Source organism: Schistocerca serialis, chromosome 5 (genome assembly GCF_023864345.2).
Source record: "Schistocerca serialis cubense isolate TAMUIC-IGC-003099 chromosome 5, iqSchSeri2.2, whole genome shotgun sequence".
Classification (NCBI taxonomy): domain Eukaryota; kingdom Metazoa; phylum Arthropoda; class Insecta; order Orthoptera; family Acrididae; genus Schistocerca; species Schistocerca serialis.
In genome coordinates, this window is record NC_064642.1 from 419245961 (window position 1) to 419266745 (window position 20785).

General features: G+C 39.2%; 1 protein-coding gene across 1 annotated transcript in view; it reads left to right on the forward strand.

Moving 5' to 3' along the window:
- The window catches only part of LOC126480789 (mediator of RNA polymerase II transcription subunit 15), a 151479-nt gene that overhangs the window by 121112 nt on the left and 9582 nt on the right, over positions 1-20785 (forward strand). The window contains exons 10-11 of the mRNA XM_050104100.1: positions 3488-3652; positions 12241-12362. Of these exons, the coding sequence (XP_049960057.1) occupies positions 3488-3652; positions 12241-12362 (287 nt within the window). The remainder of the gene's footprint in view (positions 1-3487; positions 3653-12240; positions 12363-20785) is intronic.

A 20785-nucleotide genomic window follows, 5' to 3' on the forward strand; every position in this document is an offset into this window, starting at 1 on the left:
AGTCGTGATTAAAGTCATTTCAATAAAGATTTAATAATAATAATAATAAAACACTTAAGACATCTGACGAGATTCCAACCCATAACCTCTTGCATGCGGAGCCGTTATCCTATCCGTTACAGCATGCAATCAGACTACATGATGCCACTTTTTTAATGCTATTGAGTCTCATGCAAACTTCTGAATTTTTTCTTCATCAGTCACTCGCAAACGAGGGCCTACTAGGGTGAATGGCTTCAGTGTGTGATAGATGGGATCTTAAGCATCACCATATAGATAGTTTCAAAGAAGTCAGTCGCACTCAGTCATAGAGAGAGAGAGAGAGAGAGAGAGAGAGAGAGAGAGAGAGAGAGAGAGAAAGTTATGTATGACACGGCATTGATTGTGGTGCCAGTTGATTGTAGTGTCATCATTCTGCATTTTGTGGGATGTATTTGAAGAAAGACAGCTATGGTGTTCTCATCATATCCAAATTCATTGGGCTTCACAAATGCATAATTGTAAAAGTGGTATCTGATTCTTTTTCCTTCACATACCAGTCATATGGTTCTGTTAGTGTCGGGTCACAGGTTTTGCTAGAGTAAGCATCCCAAAGAAAGCAGATGTTGACAGGTGTGAAAATTACCAAACAGTCAGTTTAATAAGTCCCTGCTGGAAAACACTGACACAAATTCTGTACAGACGAATGGAAAAACTGGAAGAAGCTGTCCTTGGGGAAGATCAGTTTGGATTCCGTAGAAATGTTGGAACACGTGAGGCAATGCCAACCCTATGACTTATCTTAGAAGATAGATTAAGGAAAGGCAAACCTATGTTTCTAGCATTTGTACACGTAGAGAAAGCTTTTGACAGTGTTGACTGGAATACTCTCTTTCAAATTATGAAGGTGGCAGGGGGTCGAACACAGGGAGTGAAAGGCTGTTTACAATTTGTACAGAAACCAGATGGCAGTCATAACAGTCAAGGGTAGTATATTGAGCAAGCAGTAAAGGAAACAAATGAAAAAAATTGGAGTAGGAATTAAGATCTATGGAGAAGAAATAAAAACTTTGAGGTTTGCCAATGACATTGTAATTCTGTCAGAGACAGCAAAGGACCTGGAAGAGCAGTTGAACGGAATGGACAGTGTCTTGAAAGGAGGAGGTAAGATGAACATCAACAAAAGCAAAACGAGGATAATGGAATGTAGTCGAATTAAATCAGATGATGCTGAGGGAATTAGATTAGGAAATGAGGCACTTGTAGTAGATGAGATTTGCTATTTGGGGAGCAAAATAACTAATGATGGTTGAAGTAGGGAGGATATAAAATGTAGACTGCCAATGGCAAGAAAAGTGTTTCTGAAGAAGAGAAATTTGTTGACATAGAGTATAGATTTAAGTGTCAGGAAAAGTTGTTTTCTCAAAGTATTTGTATGGAGTGTAGCCATGTATGGATGTGAAAAGTGGACAATAAATAGTTTAGACAAGAAGAGAATAGGAGCTACTGAAATGTGGTGCTACAGAAGAATGTTCAAGATTAGATGGATAGATCATGTAACTAATGAGGACGTACTGAATAGAATTGGGGAGAAGAGGAATTTGTGGCACAACTTGTCTAGAAGAAGTGATCAGTTGTAGGACATGTTCTGAGGCATCAAGGGATCACCAATTTAGTATTGGAGGGCAACGTGAGGGTAAAAATCGTAGAGGGAGACCAAGAGATGAACACTGTAAGTAGATTCAGGAGGATGTAGGGTGCAGTAGTTACTTGGAGATGAAGAAGCTTGCCCAGAGTAGAGTAGCATGGAGAGCTGCATCAGATGAGTCTCTGGACTGAAGAAGATGACGATGACGACAACAACAACAACAACAACAACAACAACAACAATCAGCATAAAGTAGGTTTCAGACTGAAATCATCTGTGAAAACAGATGTGAAAGATATGTGTAATTGGGGAGGAATTCCACCTTACAAAAACACCTTCATAGTTTCTTCTCCCTGTGGTGTTTCAGCACATTTTTGCTATCTTTAGTGGGTTCGTTTGTTTTCCTTCTGCAAAGCTGTTACGTGTTAATCTTTAAAGAAACTTTTGGTACAAAATACTTACATTTGTAAAATGGGCTATTATTATCAAATGTTTTTACATTAGTTTGCATACAGTACAGAGTGTAGACGTATATTACTGACCTGGGGCGTTATGTGTTGTTGATTTACGATAGGTCTAAAGTTTCAAGTTTTGTGGTACATTTGAAATAAAGTGGATGTATGCATTTGTTTACATAGCTGACATCGAGCTACTGGATTCTGTGCTTGTAGATTTAGGTCTGCTACACACTCTACAGCTTGTCATCTGCTAAAATTGAAACGTTATTTTATTTCTCTGTTTATCTGTGTTTCCGACCAAGAATCACTATGTATCATGTTGTTTGGTGCATTACGTAAAGCTTTTTTTGATGCTGAGGTGTCTTTGTTTCTGGATATCACACTTATTTCTTTTGTTTTTATCATTACACATTCATTTTATACAATTTCTTGCCAAACAGATATTTCACCACTATTATGTGTTGTCGTGACTGTGTAGTGTTCACTTGTTTTGTGGCATGGTTTTGTGGATGTGGCACACAGATTTGAAGTTTTGTCGATGTTTATGGCGGTGTGCGTGCGTGCGCATGTGCGCGCGCGTTTGTGTGTGAGCGAATAGTGTGATAAGGGGAGAATGAATTTAATTTTAGAAGCTGATTATATGCAGTTTTGGGGTAGGTGTTACTTATATAGTTCATCTATTGTGGCGAAGATGGTTTTATTGCACAGTGATGTATATTCGTTTAGTGCTTTCTTTCCCTGGACTATTAATTTTTGGATGTGATAATGGAAGGGTGAGATTGCTTAAACAAGCTCATTCTCTGTTTCGATCCCAATCCTTGTATAAGCTAAGTAATTCCTTAACTGTTGTTTGTGATTACGATGTTACTGATTGGATCGTAATTTTTGATGAGAGTGAGTATGATGGGATAATAATTAAGATGCTGGAATTCCATTTCATTTGGGGCAGTTCAAATACTCGTCAGCTATCAGGTTTGTTTTCCGAGAGTACTTCAGTTAAATGTTAGTGCTCCATTCCTCAGATTCTGATGACAGCGGAATATTGAACTCTCACTTTGTCTGTTGAATGGAGAGATTACAGTGTAGTTAATTTTATGTTTAATCAGCTGCAATCTTTATTAAAAAGAATATGGCCAAGAGTGCAATGAAGTATTTTAATTTTTTGCTGTTTTGTAATAACTAATATTTTTTGTTGTTGGAAAATAGTTTTTGAGGTATCCATTTTCACAGCTTTTATGATCTGTCATTCAGTTTAATGTAAATTGCATACACCCCTTGATAAATATAACTGTATGCATTAGTGTATGTATATAACTGTAAGGAAGGGAGGAAGGTAATATAGTTGGATATCAGTTCATTTCTGTTTAATAATATCAGTGTTCCGTTTAAATCCTTCCCACAGGAATGGCACCCTCGCCAAGTAGTTCCTTAAACACTCCTGGCCCTGCAGTACCTACCCCAAGCCCCTGCAGTCAGCAGGAGGATCAAGCTTATATAGAGAAAGTACGTCAACTCAGTAAATATATTGAGCCACTTCGCAGGATGATTGCCAAAATGGGAAATGATGGTAAGTCTGCTTGTAAACTAAAATGAATGTTTTAATAGTGATAAAACATGATTTTGTAGCTCATTTTGATTAAGTGTTAGGTTAATAAGGCAGGGAGTTCATGTTTGATTCTACTGGGGCTTAAGATTTACTGTGGCACTATATTGCCTTTCCTTTGTGTACCTTGCGTGTTCACTATGGTTTGAATTATTCTTCAAAACTATAGTCTTCAACAGAGTTTCGTTCCACTGTGTAAGCTTAAATGTGAGCAGCACTTAAAAAAAAAAAAAAAAAAAAACCTTGCAAATCTAATTGATATGCTACATTTTTCTTAAGTGGTTTTAACAACTGTTAAATTATGCTAACCGGTTAAAATGAGCAGATATGAAAAAGTAGAGGTTGATTCAATGTACAAGTGCTTCGTTAGGTGCGGGTCCTTGGGAAGAATTGTGCCTCGACCTTCCTCCAAAATGAGAACCACCTTACCCTGCCAGCCATAGGATGACATGCAGTTTAATATTATTTACAAATCTTAATTTGACTTTATAATTTTAATTACAAAACACAGTGTCATGTCTTTTTGCGCACTTTGTAATTACCATCTAGCCCTGAAAATTGTGTTAAAGGAAATACGGTGAAACACTTTTTGCACTACAAGTAAGGTAAACATACCAGCTATGACCAGTGGGTTGCTGCTGTCACAGTGAAATAATATCCGGAATACTGGTCTTAACTTGACTCTCACAATTACATGCCTGCATAGACTCATCCTGTAATTGCAGAATATGTTGTGAAATAAAGAGAATCTAAATAAAATTCGAACATCAATTGGCGTACTTCAGTTTTGTTGTGCGTGAATACTTTAATGTCATTTATGAATATTCATTCCCACTGTTGGACAAAAAAGCTAGTTCAGAAAGGAGACTTTTGATCTCTGCCACTTTTGGGCACTGAAAGAATTCACTGACGACAAATGAAAATTTGTTCCAAGGTAGGGATTGAAACCCAGGTCTCCTGTGTACAGGCAAGTGCAGTAACCATCTACACCTCATTGACAAGAGTAATGCCTGATCTCATGCATAAGTATGGCTGGAATCTTAACAGGAGGCTGCTGCTACCTGGGGGGGGGGCGGGAGTAGAAATGAAAACTAAACTAGCAATCTGGTTCAATCACCCGATCACCAATGCACTATCTTGCCCTATAGTGCATGTCAAATCAAATGCAACTTGCATGTACATTACAGTGCCTTGAAGACATAATTCTACATCTACATTTACATTGTTACTCCGCAATACACCATATGGCATATGGTGAAGGGTGCACCATACCATTACTATCTATTTCCATTCCTGTTCCACTCACAAATAGAATGAGGGAAAAAGACCATCTATATGCTTTCGTATGAGCCCTCATTTCTTGTACCTTATCTTGGTGGGCTTTACATGCAATGTATGTTGGAAGTAACAGAATCGTTCTGCAATCAGCATCAAGTGCCAGTTCTCTAAATTTTCTCAGTAGTGTTCCTCGAAAAGAATGTCACTTCTCTCCAGCGATTCCCACTTGGTTTCCTGAACCATCTCTGTAACCCTTGTTGTTTTGATCTGCCAGTAATAAATCTAGTAGCTCACCTCTGAATAGCTTCAATGTGTTCGTTTAATACTACCTGGTATAGATCCCAAATATTCGAGCATGTGTGTAGCAAATGCTGAGCCATTAATTGCAGAACAGCTGAGCGTCATAGAAACCTCCCATGCCGAGTTGGTGGGCAAAATTAGCACTACCACTACGAGACAAGATCTTCCAGCTCGTCTATCACCAGATCTCACTAAGGAACAACAGAAGAAGCTACTTGTAATTCTTCAAGAGTTCTCTGAATGCTTCAATCCACAGGTGAAGAGCAAATTAGGCAAATTGACGGTGAAGTACGGGATTAGCACTGGAGTCCGTCAACCAAAAAGCCAGAGAGCATACCGCGTGTCAGCAACGGAACGTCAAATAATTCATGATGGGGTAGAGAAAGTGATGAAGAATGACATCATTCAGCCTTCGCAGAGCCCATGGTCATCACCAGTGGTTCTTTCGGGAAGAAGGATGGCAGTTAGCGCTTTTGTGTTGATTACAGGAAGCTTAATAATATAACTAAAAATAACGTTTACCCTCTTCCATGAATTGACCCTACCCTAGATTGTCTGAAGGGGGCTAAGTTTTTCTCAATCAAAGACGTGTACTTGGGATACTGGCAAATCGAAGTAGATGAGGCTGATCATGAGAGAACTGCATTCATCGCCCCTGATGGCCTGTATGAGTTTAAGGTAATGCCGTTTGGTTTGTGTAATGCATCAGCAACTTTTGAACGGCTGATGGATATATTTTCTAAGGCGCCTGAAGGGGACGTTGTGACTTTGTTATTTAGATGACATTATAGTGTTCTCAGAGACATTTGATGAACACATAAAAAGACTGAGGGCCTTTCTTAAGTGTCTCCTACAAGGCGGACTGGAACTTAATCCGAGAAAGTGTCTCTTTGGAGCAAAAGAAACTAAAATACTTGGGCACCTTGTGTCAGACAAAGGTGTGCGGCCAGACTTAGAAAAGGTGAGATCTATAATGGAATTTCCTATTTCTAAAAGTATTAGAGATGTGAGAAGCTTCCTCGGATTATGTTCTTATTACCGTCATTTTATCAAAGACTTTTGTATCAAAGCCAGGCCACTCGAAGAGTTGTTAAAAGCCGATGCTAAATTTATCTGGGGTGGTGCTCAGCAAGATTCTTTCGATGTGGTGCGAATAGCTCTGATGACTGACCGTATACCTGGTCTGTATGATGGGAGAGCACCTACAGAACTACACACGGATGCTAGTGGGTATGGTATCAGTGCTGTTCTGGTGCAAATTTCGGATGGAAAAGAGAGGGTTATAGCCTATGCTTCTAGGACACTTACAAAAGCCGAGAGGAACTACTCAACTACAGAAAAAGAATGTCTTGCTGTGATCTGGGCCATGTGCAAATTTCGACAGTATCTCTACCGGAGGCCATTCACAGTTGTTACAGACCAATATTCCCTTTGTTGGTTGACAGGTCTTAAGGATCTAATAGTACGATTCACCAGGTGGGCACTACGTCTTCAAGAGTATGACATTACCATAGTGTACAAAAGTGGAAGAAAACACCAAGATGCCGACAGTCTCTCAAGAAACCCTGTGCAAGACTATCAAGACTTTGATGAAGATAGTGACTGTCTCGCTGCACTCCAGGATCTCTCTGCTGAGCAGGAGGAGGACACCAAGATATCTCAAATTATGCTTGCCTTAAATCGGTCAGGGGATGTGAAAGGACAATTTAAGGTAGTTAATGGATTACTTTGCAAGAAACACTTTGGTTGATTTGGAAAGAGGCTACCAGTGATTCCTAAACACATGTGCTTAGATGTTCTACCGAAATTCCATGACACACCTAAGGCTGGATATTTAGGCTTTGTTAAGACATACGATAAGATCCGCAAGAGATTTTTCTGGCCAGGTTTATTTAGGAGTGTCTGTCACTGTGTTGCACTGTTGAGAGTGCCAGAGGTGAAAGGCAGTTCCTCAGAAACCACCTGGCCAACTCATACCAGTTCCACCAGCCGATGCACCTTTCCAGCGTGTTGGGTTCAAAATGGCCCTGAGCACTATCGGATTTAACATCTGAGGTCATCAGTCCCCTAGAACTTAGAACTACTTAAACCTAACTAACCTAAGGACATCACATGCATCCATGCCCGAGGCAGGATTCGAACCTGCGACCGTAGTGGTCACGCGGTTCCAGGCTGTAGCGTCTAGAACCGCTCGACCACTTTGGCGGGCCAGCGTGTTGGGATTGACCTCCTTGGACAATTTCCAACGTCTGCTAGTGGCAATAGATGGATTATTGTTTGCACTGATTATCTGACACGCTATGCCATTACAAAAGCCGTGAAAACAGCCGAAGCATTCGAGGTAGCCAAATTCATCGTGGAAGACATTGTATTAAAACACGGTGCCCCAAGGTTGTTAATTATGGATCAAGGGAACGGTTTTCAATTGAATCTTGTGGCAGAGATAAACCATTGGTGCATCATTACTCATCACATGACGACTGCCTACCATCTGCAAACTAATGGGCTTACTGAACTTCTTAATAAGACCTTGGCCGACATGCTATCAATGTTCATCAATGTTGATCAGAGCAACTGGGATGAGGTGCTACCTTTCGTGATGTTTGCCTACAACACTGCCAAACAAGACACCACAGGTTTTTCACCATTTTTCCTGGTGTGTGGATGAGATTCGATGACGACAATGGACACTGTGTTTCTGTTACATCCTGTTGATGTGGACGACGACTACATCGGCCAGGTGTTAATCAGAGCTGAGGAAGCTCGGTAGTTAGCTAGACTCTGCACACTGCAGGCTCAAGAAAACGATCACCGAAGATACGACGTGAACCACTGCCCTGTTGTCTACCAGCATGGTGACTTAGTGTGGATCTTCACTCCTTTCCGGAAGGTTGGTCTCTCTGAGAAGCTCCTCAGGCTCTACTTCGGATCTTATAAGGTTGTAAAACAGTTGTCTGATGTTAGTTATGAAGTTGACGATTTCGACCCCAACACAAGACGATGAAAGATCAGAGATTCGGTCCACGTCCTTCGAATGAAGTCCTATAACGATCCTGCAACCCAGGGTAAACTCGAAGTTCTGATGACAAGCAACAATCGGAAAGGTGACGAAGAGCCTAGCGGCAAAGGAAGTTCTAAGAAGATCGCCGCCAGTGCGAACGTCAGTCATTGGGAGTCGTCGTATGCAGGACCGGTGACTCATTCCCGGACTAGGAGGACAAACACCGAGATGCTGTTCTCTTAAGGAGGGAGCAATGTCACAGAAGTGGCTGAGTAGCACAGTCACCATGGTATAGTGGTTACGATACTAGACAGTTGCATGGAGGGATGTGAGTTCAAAACTCACCTGAGCTGTAAAATTTTAATTCCTATATTCACTAAGAGTACATTCTAGAAGTATCCACATATGTCAAGAATCATTGTACTGGAGTGTTCTGTAATTGTATATATACCATATGTGTTGTGCCCAGAGACAGTTCGCTCCGCACTCTAGTATGTGCAAGTGCTGAATAAACCTTCGTTAAGTGAAGTTAGTGTTCATCGTTCATCTAATTGCACCTTCTTCTACGTGACAATATGCTCTTCAATACAGATGAACCACACTTTGCTAAAATTCTCCCAATAAACAAAAGTCAACATTTGCCTTTCTTACCATAAGCCTCACATGCTCGTTCCGTTTCATGTCATTCTGCAACCTTAAATACAGACATTTAGAGAGCATGACTGTGTCAAGCAGGACAGTAAGTGACTGTGTCGAGCAGAAGAGTACTAATGCTGTATACAAGCATTACAGATTTGTTTTTCGTACTCATCCACATTAACGTACATTTTTCTACATTTAGAGCTGACTGCTATTCATCACACCAACTAGAAATATTGTCTAAGTCATCTTGTATCCTCCTAAAGTCACTCACCTTCGAACCTTACCGCACACAACAGCATCATCAGCAAGCAATCGCAGATTGCTGCCCAACCTGTCTGCCAAATCATTTATGTACTTAGAGAATAGTAGCAGTCCTATCACACTTCCGTGGGTGAGCATGGTTTGCTGTCAGTCACATTGTGGAGACACTGCTGCCCCTCCTTTTGAAGCCAGGTTACTGATCCTGCCACCCAACAGCTACAGTGGATGAATCTCTCTGAATCCTTTTCTTTGTGCCCATGTCTCTTTCTTTGCAATTAAAGTACCAGTTGTAATTGTTTAATATTTCTATAATTGATGGACACCTCAGTCCGAATTTTTATCTGCCAATGCCCTTGTATGCCTGTACTATTTTCCTTTCCTATATATTAAACACTGTCAGATTCTGATATTAAGTTTAAAGAGTTACTAATTGTTGTGGTGGCACTAATTACTTTTACTCTGTAAACCCAGCCACATTAATTATACAATAATTCTGGATTTCCGAATATCACCTGTTTGATTGCGACATACTAATGGTATACTATTAGTTATCTGTTATATCTTCCTCTCTGTAGTTTTCAGCAATCACAAGATTATGAATCAAATACATATTTTAGTGAAGATGGCTGTGAGCTTTCTCATGAACTACTTCACTTTTAGTGCTTACCTAAAAATATATCCGCTATTAGGTGGAACCATTTAGATGTAGTTATAGCTTCTTTTTTTTTGTCTGTGATAAACAAACTAAAAGCGACAGTTGTTAAATGTTTCAGTATTTGAACCTGCTTGTTTTTAATCTATAATGCTTTGATAGTAGTGTTGTATTAGGTATTCTGATGCCGTACTTATGTACGTGACTGTCACTTGGGTTAACTCTAGAAAACATTTGGCTATTTTCTTATATTAAAAATATTATTTGGATTGTTCGGAATGATTATAACACCCAAATAGCATTTTTGTCAAGGCTGTCACAAAATACCTGTTATTTTTATGCAATTAAAGCTTAAAAGTAATCTAATTTCAAGTTTAGGTTAGATGATCAAAAACCTCTGTTATTGGCTGAAGCTCTGGTGACATCACAGACAAGGTGTAAGATGAAGCTAAACATCTGTTACTTAAGTGTTAGTGTTTTTACGGAATTTTTCTGTAAACTGTTTAGCTATTTAGTGATGGAAAATGCTTTTACAACTTCAAAGAAACACTGTAAAGAAATTTTGTGAACACTTATAGTGGGAACATCCCAAAAATTGATATGTTAATGCTCTACCCATTTAGAGTTATGACATTTATAGATTTCGAGAAAGTATTTGACATGGTACCCCATTGCAGGCTGTTAAAAAAGGTACATGCATATGGAATAGATTCACAGATATTTGAGTATCTCAAAGACTTCTTAAGTCACAGAACCGAGTATGTTGTCCTTGTCGGAAAATGTTCATCAGGGACAAGAATACCATCAGGAATGCACCAGGGAAGTATGATAGGAGCACTATTTTCTCTGTATACATAAATGATTTGGTGGACAGTGTGGGCAGAAATCTGCTGCTGTTTGCTGATGATGCTGTGTTGTACGGTAAGGTGTTGATGTTGATTGACTGTAGGAGGATACAAGAAGACTTCGACAAAATTTGTAGTTGGTGTGGTGTGTGGCAGCTTGCTCAAAATGTAGAAAAATGTAAGTTAGCACAGATAAGTAGGAAAAACAAACCTGTAATGTTCGGATACAGCATTAGTGGTGTCCTTCTTGACATAGTCACATAATTTAAATTTAAATATCACTCCGCTGCAGAGTGAAAATCTCATTCTGGAAACATCCCCCAGGCTGTGGCTAAGCCATGTCTCTGCAATATCCATTCTTTCAGGAGTGCTAGTTCTGCAAGGTTCGCAGGAGAGCTTCAGTAAAGTTTGGAAGGTAGGAGATGAGATACTGACAGAAGTAGGGCTGTGAGACCGGGCGTGGGTCATGCTTCGGTAGCTCAGTTGGTAGAGCACTTGCCCGCGAAAGGCAAAGGTCCCGAGTTCAAGTCTCGGTCGGGCACACAGTTTTAATCTACCAGGAAGTTTCATATCAGCGCACACTCCGCTGCAGAGTGAAAATTTCATTCTGAAGGCAGCTTTATATATAAACGCACACACACACACACACACACACACACACACACACACACACACACACACACACACCATGTTGTATTTCCTTGACATACTGCACCATACTGGTACCATAGTGAGCCAAAAATTATATATTTCAGGTGCTATCATTGAAACAAATTTTCAGTCAGTTCATTATGTGAAAACTGTTTCTTTACGAAGCAAAATCCCATTCAGTCTTCATCTTTATGAATTATTTGGATAGGATGCTATAGACAAAAACTCTTCTACGATGCTGTTTACCTAATATGCACACTGCAATAGTAGTTTTAAAAAAAATAATCTCTTTTGAAACACTGCAGCAGTTATTTGGAATTCTATAGAATGATGAACTGTGTCACCATTGTAACTCCTGCTCCCAAAAGACCTATTTTCTTTTGTTCTACACTCTTTTTCTCATTAAAATATTGAGAGAATAAAGAAATAAATCTCACATGACTTCAGTAGTAAAATTATATCATCTTTGTATTAACTGCAATTGAAAATAATTTGTGGAAATAATCCATAGAAACAGACTTTGCAGTTATGTATTGGTTATTATGTTGCAATTTTCTGTAAATAAGTTGAATGTGTGTGGAATAAAATAATTAAACAAATAATAAGAAAATAATATTAAAATAAAAAGCAAAGTAAAGCAGAAGGAAATATAAATACAAAAGTTCTGAATTGATCAGATGCACGTGTTCGGAAAAGCAAAGGTACTCACATTGTGTGGTTGTTCAGAATTGTAACGAATGTTCTTTTTTTGAAAGTTTCACAAATTGTACTAACTCTTATGCAAACTTGCTTTAATTTTATATCATCAGTATACAGCTGTGTTATTTGTTTTTGCAAGTAAATAATAACACCAAATTATTTTTAGCCATAGTCTCTCATTTTCATAGAAAAATTTTTTTATATCTGTTTCTGTTTGTTGTAGATGTTGAAAAGTTGAGCAAAATGAAGAAGCTCCTTGAAATATTGTCAAATCCTAACAAGCGAATGCCACTAGAAACACTACTGAAGTGTGAAGTTGTTTTAGAGAAGCTTGATTTTAAGAGGGTAAGAAGTAATATATATTCTGGAAAAATTTTGTTTGTATTTACTGTAGAGGGACAAAAGTGTGAAAGTATAACTAAACACAATTTGTGTGTTAACACTCTGATTAGTTAGGTAACACAGTTTACATTTCTCCCATCTAAAGCTAGAGAATATATTTCAAGCTCAACAGTAACACTAGAAAAACTAGTTAAAACTGGAACATGCATAGTTGATGGTTCCCTTGTTCAATACTGTGAAAAATCAGGAGAGAAGGAAAAATGTAGACACAAAAAGAGTAGAATAAATTACTCATGTTTCCAGGGTGGAAGATGCAAAATATGCTGATTAGAAATGAAGCGTAATATTGAAAGTTTCAATGCTATGGAATTTGTGTTGGTGGACAAGGATTTTGAGCTTTTCAGTGAATAATTCCTAATTTTATTTTTTGATTTTTATGTTAAGATATTTATTATTTGTTCACGTGTTTGTATCCTGTGGTAAATTACAAAGTATCCCAGCATCCTGGAAAACATTGGGAAACTTTTTATTCTGGAAAACTTTGGAAATTTTTGCATTTTCCGTGCCAGGCCTCAGAAAGCCACAGCACTTGATTTGATTTTGGGCTGAATCATTTGTTTACCTTCTGCTTGGCTCAGTGCAGCATTGTGTTCAATATTCACCCTCGGCTAACAAGGATGGAATCCCCAACGATGGAATTGTATTGTTGAAACCAAATATATTGTGATGTAGATTAAGATCCCAGGTATCACCCAGCAGCAGTTCACCCTGGTGGGCCCTTGTTGGAGAGTAATTGACCAAAAAACTTCCGGAATTTTATGTGATGCTCAGCAGGATTAAAAAAGTTGTATTAAATTGACTGATTGTGCAGTGTAATGGGTAGGGTAAGAGTTTCTGATGGAGGAGGTTGTTGGTTTGAATCGCGTCAGGTGTGTTAATTTTTTTTATTTTTAAAATCTTTATCGAGATGATTTTGGTCATTATTTTTATCCAATTAATTGGTTTAAATGTAATTTTTTATATTTATACTTTGTCACATTTTAATCACCGTATGAACGTTTTCATTTGTTTCATTTTATCTTTATATCATTCTTTTTCCAGTTGGACTTTTTGTGAGTGTGAATTTATATTTATATACTATAATATTCAGTCATTTGAAAATTCTGATTTGTTGGTTAAAAAACAAAAGACAAAATAATATATTTTAGTTGACTGTGCAGTGGTGTGAGAAATGTGTATTTTGTTACAGGATGGGCAATTTTTTTATGTGATAATCATCATAGAAACATCTAAAACGTAGCCTAAATTTTTATTGCACTATGGACAAAAAACTGCAGATAAAGATTTAAATGAAAGAAGGGTTTATAAGTAAAACAAAATTCAAGCAAAATGAGAAATAGATATAATGAATGCAATAACCTGGATGAAAAAAAATAGGACGATAAAAACAAAAGAAATTATACTGAAATTAATACAAAAAGTTAATTAAAAATGCGTACAGATTTCAACTCGAAAAAGTATGATAGGAAGAAAAATGAGAGCAAATGAAGAAGTTGATATTATGATTGAAATGATGCGACAGAGGAATAGAAATAAGAAAAACTACATTTAAATCAATTAATTGAATAAAAATGATCAAAGTCATTTTGCTAAAGATGTAAAAATAAAAAAAAATTAACGCGTGCGACAAGATTCAAATCCACGACCTCCTACATGTAAAGCCCTTACCCCAACTGGGTTACACTGTGCAACCAGTCAATGTAATACAACTTCTTTAACACTATTGAACGTCACGCAAAATTCTGAATTTTTTTTTTTTTTTTTGTCAGTTGTTTGCAAATGAGGGCCTACCTGGGATCGTAACCTACATAAGTGTATAGATGGTTTCAAAAATTTGATCCCACCACTAGGGACCTCTCCTTGTAAGAGCTGTGCCAGAACTCGTCATTAGTGTTTCGGCATCCCCCATCCCCTCTGCCCGCACAATTCCAATGCAGCAGGCAGCCAGCCCACTCTGGCTGTAACTGGCCAAACTGAGTGTGCCGAATGAAACTGAGCAAATGTTTGTTGTGGACATAGGACTGCTTGTACGTCTGTCACTGCACCTTGGCCACACTTCCTTGGTTTATTGTTGTGCTGCCGTTTTGTCAGTTTGTGAGGCAGTGTGACCAGCAAGTTGTGTGAAGTGTATTTAATCTGGTCTACATTTACACCTGTGCAAATGTAAATATTGCTTTGTTTACTGGACAATGTGATGACAGATATGTCCTTTTAGGGGAGTCTGTGGACTCCTTGAATCCATTTATTTTTAACCAGGATAAGCCACGATAGGTTTGCCTACAGTACACTTTTGAGATGTATACTAAAAAATTACTATCATAGTTTGTAAAGAGTTGTTAAGCTGATCACTGTAAATACTTTAAGTAACAGTAAAGGAGACCATGCACTGAAAATCAGAAATGCTGAGTTGGCAAAAAAACAAACTTGCTGGCTTTCAGAAGAAATCCTTTCTCAAAGTAGTACAATAAAACACACACACACACACACACACACACACACACACCTGCGCCTCTGCCCTTATGTTGTGCCGGCTGGATGCACGATGCCAGGGTTGCAGTTCAACACAATAGATGGACTGGGGTTGGGTTGGGTTGGGTAAAGTAGGTATTGGGGATGGGTAGCTAATGGCTCAGAAGCAAACAGCCAGTTTGCTGGCGAATGCAGGAGTTAGGCGTGGCAGGTGCACAAGCTAGGCGCGTGGGTGTCAGAGCTGGTGGGGCGTGGTCCACAATGAAGGTGGTGTAGACACATGAATTAGTTGGGGGTGATAGGATAGAAGAAGGGCAAACTGTTGAGTGGAGTTTGTGGTGACAGAGGGTTAATGGAGATTGATGCCTGGAAGGTCTGCATAGTTCAGGAAAGATGGTGGTGTAGGGAAGGATTCAGATGGTTCGGGTTGTGAAGCAGTTATTGAAATAGAGCAGATGGTTTTCAGCTGCGTGTTGTTCCATCAGATGGTCGTCTTTGTCCTTGGCCACAGTTTGGCGGTGGCTATTCATTCTGATAGACACCTTGTTGGCTGTCATATTTACATAAAAAGCTGTTCAGTGATTGCAGCAGAGTTGGTATATGACGGGGCTGCTTTTACAGGTGGCCCTGCCGCTGGTGGGGTAAGATAAGCCTGTGACAGGACTGGAGTAGGAGGTGCTGGGTGGATGGACTGGACAGTTATTGCACCTTGGTCTTCCATAGGGATATGATCTCTCTGGCAAGGAAGTGGAAGTGGGCATGGTGTAGATACAGACAAGGATGTTGCATGGGTTGGATGAGTGATGGAAAGTGCTTTAGGAAGCATGGAAAGGATCTTGGGTTAGATGATAGATAATCAAACCTTGGCGAAGTGGTTAAAGTCCAAGCTGATATTGGATGATGGGAGGGAGGGGGGGGGGGGGGGGTGTTCCTTTGTGGCTGATTCGTGGGATGATTGGTTGGTTAGAGGTTTGTGAGGATACAGCATGGTAAATCTGTTTATGGACTAAATTTGGGAGACAGTGCTTGTATGTGTAGACTCTCATGAGATCTTCAGCATACTGGACAAGGGAGTTCTGAGTTTAATATGGACAGAGATGTGGATAAAGTCATTAGAGAGGAGGAGGTCAATGTCCAGGAAAGTGGCACATTCCACCCAACAGTTTCTCATTCCTCTGTCCTATCCCCACCTCGCCCTATTCCATGTGTCGAACAGCAATCCTGACACTCCACATTCAGCCAACACTGTTAGGGGCACAGGTGTGTGTGTGTGTGTGTGTGTGTGTGTGTGTGTGTGTGTGTGTGTGTTTTTCTTTTGTAGTTCAGTTTATACCAAAATTCGGCAAGTTTTTCTTTCTGTTTCGTGTGTCCCTTTTGACAACTCAACACTTCTGCTTTTTTTTTTTTTTGTGAGTGGTCTCCTTTATCCTTGAAGTATGTACATTCAGCCAGAACTGAGTCTGTTTTGGGCGAATAAGATTTATTATACAGCTCCAGTGGTAGGCATAAAATAATGTCATTGGAATACTAATAAGCATGTCTTGGGCTTCCGGCATGCGGTGATTGGTTGTGTTAATGTTGAGTTTACACCTGCAATGGGAGCAGTGCAACACAGGTGGCCAGAGGGAGAGTGGGGATTGTAGGCAGTACGGGCAGCTCCATGTGTTGTTTCTCTCTTTGCTCACTGACATTTCCGATGCTGCTGTGGCTCATATTCTCTGTAAACTACTTTCACTTACATGCACACAAGAAAGATGTTGCCTTCCTTTGCACCTAGTCTATGAGGGACTTAAATGTGGGGTTGGGTGGAGGTTGCTCACAGGAAAGAAAGTAGTCTGGGTTACGAAATTTTTTAGTGGCTTTCTGTCTTCGCGATCTCTTAGATACATCTTGCTATATTGTTTAGCTGTGATCCTATATAAATAATGCCTATATTAGCTTCGGCTTCACTCAAAGAACTGAAATTGTACATTCAGCGTTCGCTGGACTGAGGATCCAGAATTTTTATGGTTCGCAGAACACACATCTGAGAAATTCTATTTTTAATACAAGCTGTGTAAAACAAGCTTCTCCCTCAGTAGTATGGGCAAGCAGGCCTTGTCCAGTCATACAAGGGGAAAGAAGCACACTTGGCTTGAGGCTGCTAGGAAGATGAGATTGCCTTTATCCATGCTAACTGCCGCAAACAGCCATTGCTCCAATCCTCCTGCATCATATGTAACTTCTGCAATGCTGCCTGCCAGTGCTGGATGCACTTGACCAATCGTCTACTGTGATGATAAAAAGGGTAAAACCGATGTGGGAAATAAAATTACCAATTTTAATGAAGAAAAGTATATTTATAATAAGTGTGTGCATTTTTATTGCGTGTAATCCCATCAGTCAGGTCACACCTCAAGGCAGTCGCTTTGAGCATCAGGCACCTATTGCAGGAACTTCTGGGGAACAGTCAACGATGCTAGTTGATGTACAGAGGGATGCCATTATGAAGGCAGAGATTTGTTTGCACCTGCTGTTATGGGACACCAGTTTTCTCATGACACTTGCAGCCTTGTCAGTATTCTACTGGATGTGTTTCCAGACAGTGTCATAGCCTCCAAAGTTCAACTTCAAGGGTCAAGAATAAATTACATCATTGTGTTTGTACTGGGGCCATTTTTTGCTTGACAACTACAGGGTAATATTGCTGTATGTGACATGGTTGCAATTGTGTTTGACTAAGTTTTGAATAAGGTTAGCCAAAACAGCAGATGGATCTGTTTACATTTCTGTGATACTTTGTGAAGCCAAGTTTTGAGTAGGTATTTCACTTCAAATTGTTTTGGGAACTAGTGTAGCAAAATGTTTAGTTGACGAATTTGTGACTGTTAATCCCCATCTGAGGTAAATCTGGAAAGTTAAATTGTTTGGTGTCCTTGGATGACTGTAATGCTATTAAAGCATTCTTAAGAGAACGGAAAAGCAAGCATAAAGTTGAGGGTAATCCAGAGGATCCTGTGCTTTTGGACTCGGGACATGTGGCCAACATATAGTGCATTAAGCCGTTAAGACAGTGTACTAACATAAGTTTAAACCCTGTTCATTTTCTGAGAGGTTTTTTCTTGCCAATTTGATTTCACCACTATTGCAGGCACAGGAAAGTTTTATGCTGTCAGGTTAGGTTGATGGAAAATAAAATGGTTTTAGTCTGAGCTTGAAAAATATTAGTGAATGTTGAAAGATACATGAAGGGTAAACTGAACATAGGTCACTATAGGAATTCCTGTGAGTCATAGCTATCAAGTATCGCGCAAGTCTTTGAGGGACAAGATGTTGAGAGCTCAGCTTGTCTTTTAGATTATTGCTGCTCAGGTTGAGCAGTTTTGGACTACATTTCAGTTAGATACCCCTCTTAGTTCCTTTCTTCTATAGCTCCCTCCATTCTGCTGTGAGAGAATTAACAATAAAATTCATCAGACTAGAAGTTTTGGAAAAACAGGCTATATTCAAAATAGATCTGAGTGACATAAATCAGCAGTGATCCTAGAAAGTGTACGTTGTGTATGAAATCAAAAATGGCCAGGGTCAATGTGAGTTATAAGAGAAGATAACTTGGAATTCAGGATGGAGTGCCTTCCATTTATGAAGACTGTGTTATTCCTTTATGAAAGGGCATCACATATGTAGTCCCAGTAGTGCCAGTTACTGTTGAGTTTGCGATTGGATGGTTAGGCATAGCAGGGACGCCATCTTACATTTTAAATTGCATTGGTTGTCATGAGGCTGATGCCATCACCTATGATCTAGAGATCAGTTCAGTAAAGGAAATAGCCAAAGAATTTCATGAGGATCATGATTCTGTTGTTTGACTGTGGATGAAAATCATTGGGAATAGTAGTGGATGTGAAAATTTGAAGAGATTTATCAAGCTTGCTTGCATTCTCTTCCATGGCAATGCCAGCCTTGAAAGAGATTTTTCTGACAGCTCCCCTATTCTGGTTGAAAATCTGGACTGAAGCCTCTGGCAAAAAGTAAACAATGGAAAATCCAGGATGAAATGTAACAATATTATGAAAAGGAAAATTGCCACTCACCATATGACGGAGATGCTGAGTTGCAGATAGGTACAGGAAAAAACGACTCACAAATAAAGCTTTCGGCCCGTAAGACGTTCGTCAAAAATAGACGATACACACACTCACTCACTCACTCACTCACTCACTCTCGTGCAAACGCAGCTCACACAAATGACTGTAGTCTCAGGTATCTTCAGCCATTCAGCCACACTCAGTTGCCTGAGATTGCAGTCGTATGTGCGAGTTGCATTTGCATTAGTGTGTGTGTGTGTGTGTGTGTGTGTGTGTGTGTGTGTGTGTGTGTGTCATTTGTTTTTGACGAAGGCCTTACAGGCTAAAAGTGACAGTCTTTTTGTTGTGCCTATCTGTGACTCAGCATCTCTGCTATATGGCGAGAGGCAACTTTCCTTTTCATAATATTGTGACTGAAGCCTCTGTCATATCCCTTTGTACCATTTGTGGTGTGATCAGAGTCACTGAGGGTGTTGGATTGGTACCCATCACAAAACAGTTAAGCCTAGTATTGTAGACCTCTGAAATTGTCATATGAAGTGTGTACCAGAGTAACAGTGATCGTCAGTTATTTATTGGAGAAATTGCCTGAAAATAGAATATTTTATTATGAAATTGGACTCTCATGTACTAAACTCATTTTGTTTCATGTCTCTCGTGTACTTTTAAATCAGTGTTAGTGTTAATGCATCCAAAATTTGAAACTAAATAAAAACTGTCTGGGAAACTTTTCAGTGAAGATACTTGAAAATGAACTGGATTTAAAGACTTTATTTGCAGTTTAATTAGATGAAGGTGGTATTCATTTAATGAAGTATATATATTACACAAATATTTTGAGGTGTTCTCAGTTATTGATAAATTCACAGGATGTATATGCCTCGGGACAACTGGGAAATCCGGGAAAAACGTAGGAATTTTTTCGTCCTGTAGAAAACTGGGAAAAACCCGGAAATTATGTGGAATTCCAGGAGTTTTTCACGGTTTCAATTCTCAGTTTTTTTATTTTTATTTATTTATTTATTTTTTTGGCTGTTCAGAACTGATACTCTAACAAAGAATATTACTGTATCCGACTACTGCGGAATAATACCGCAGCAATCAAACATAAATGAGAGAAAAATACAAAAATAAAACTTTAATTGCAAAGTAAATGTATTATTTACAACAACAGAACACCGTGCACCCACAAGCCTCTGTCAACAGCAAACTGTGTTGGAGGTCTTAGGACGAAGACTATGCAGCAGTACTTCTTAACAATAGACTGCTTCCGATGAGTGTGACGTCACAACTGTTTACATTAGGTTCGTTTGAGCAGTTGCCAGCTTGCTCATACGCATGTGCAGTTCAGTCGCATATGATGAGTACCTTCTCCTGCTTCTCTGGCTACTTGAAGCCACATGCCAACCGGAAAAATTTTTTCTGGTGTGCCCAAGCTGCCAGATTCGCGCATGCTCAGAGCGTTCTGAGCTGTAGTAGGAGGGGGTGGTCTCCACATGACCCTTGTTTACGTTTCGTGATTTTGCTATGTTATCTTCGTGTACAGCTCCCATGCCAAATGAAAACAAAATTGATTTCTGTGGCCGTGAGCTATCAAATGAATTAAAATACATTCACGTAATTACGGAAGGCTGAAATATATTATTAGTTTCAGTTTTCTGATTTTATTTCATTTCCATGTTTTTGGCAGTCAAGCAGTAATCACATGGCAGAGCAGTGAAGTTATTTTGGCTGATTTGCTAAGGAAGTTTGGCTTTTATTAAATTTTTCTGTTGAGGCAGTCCATTTATTTGAAACAAAGCGTTTCATTCCCCTACTGTTCGCTAAATT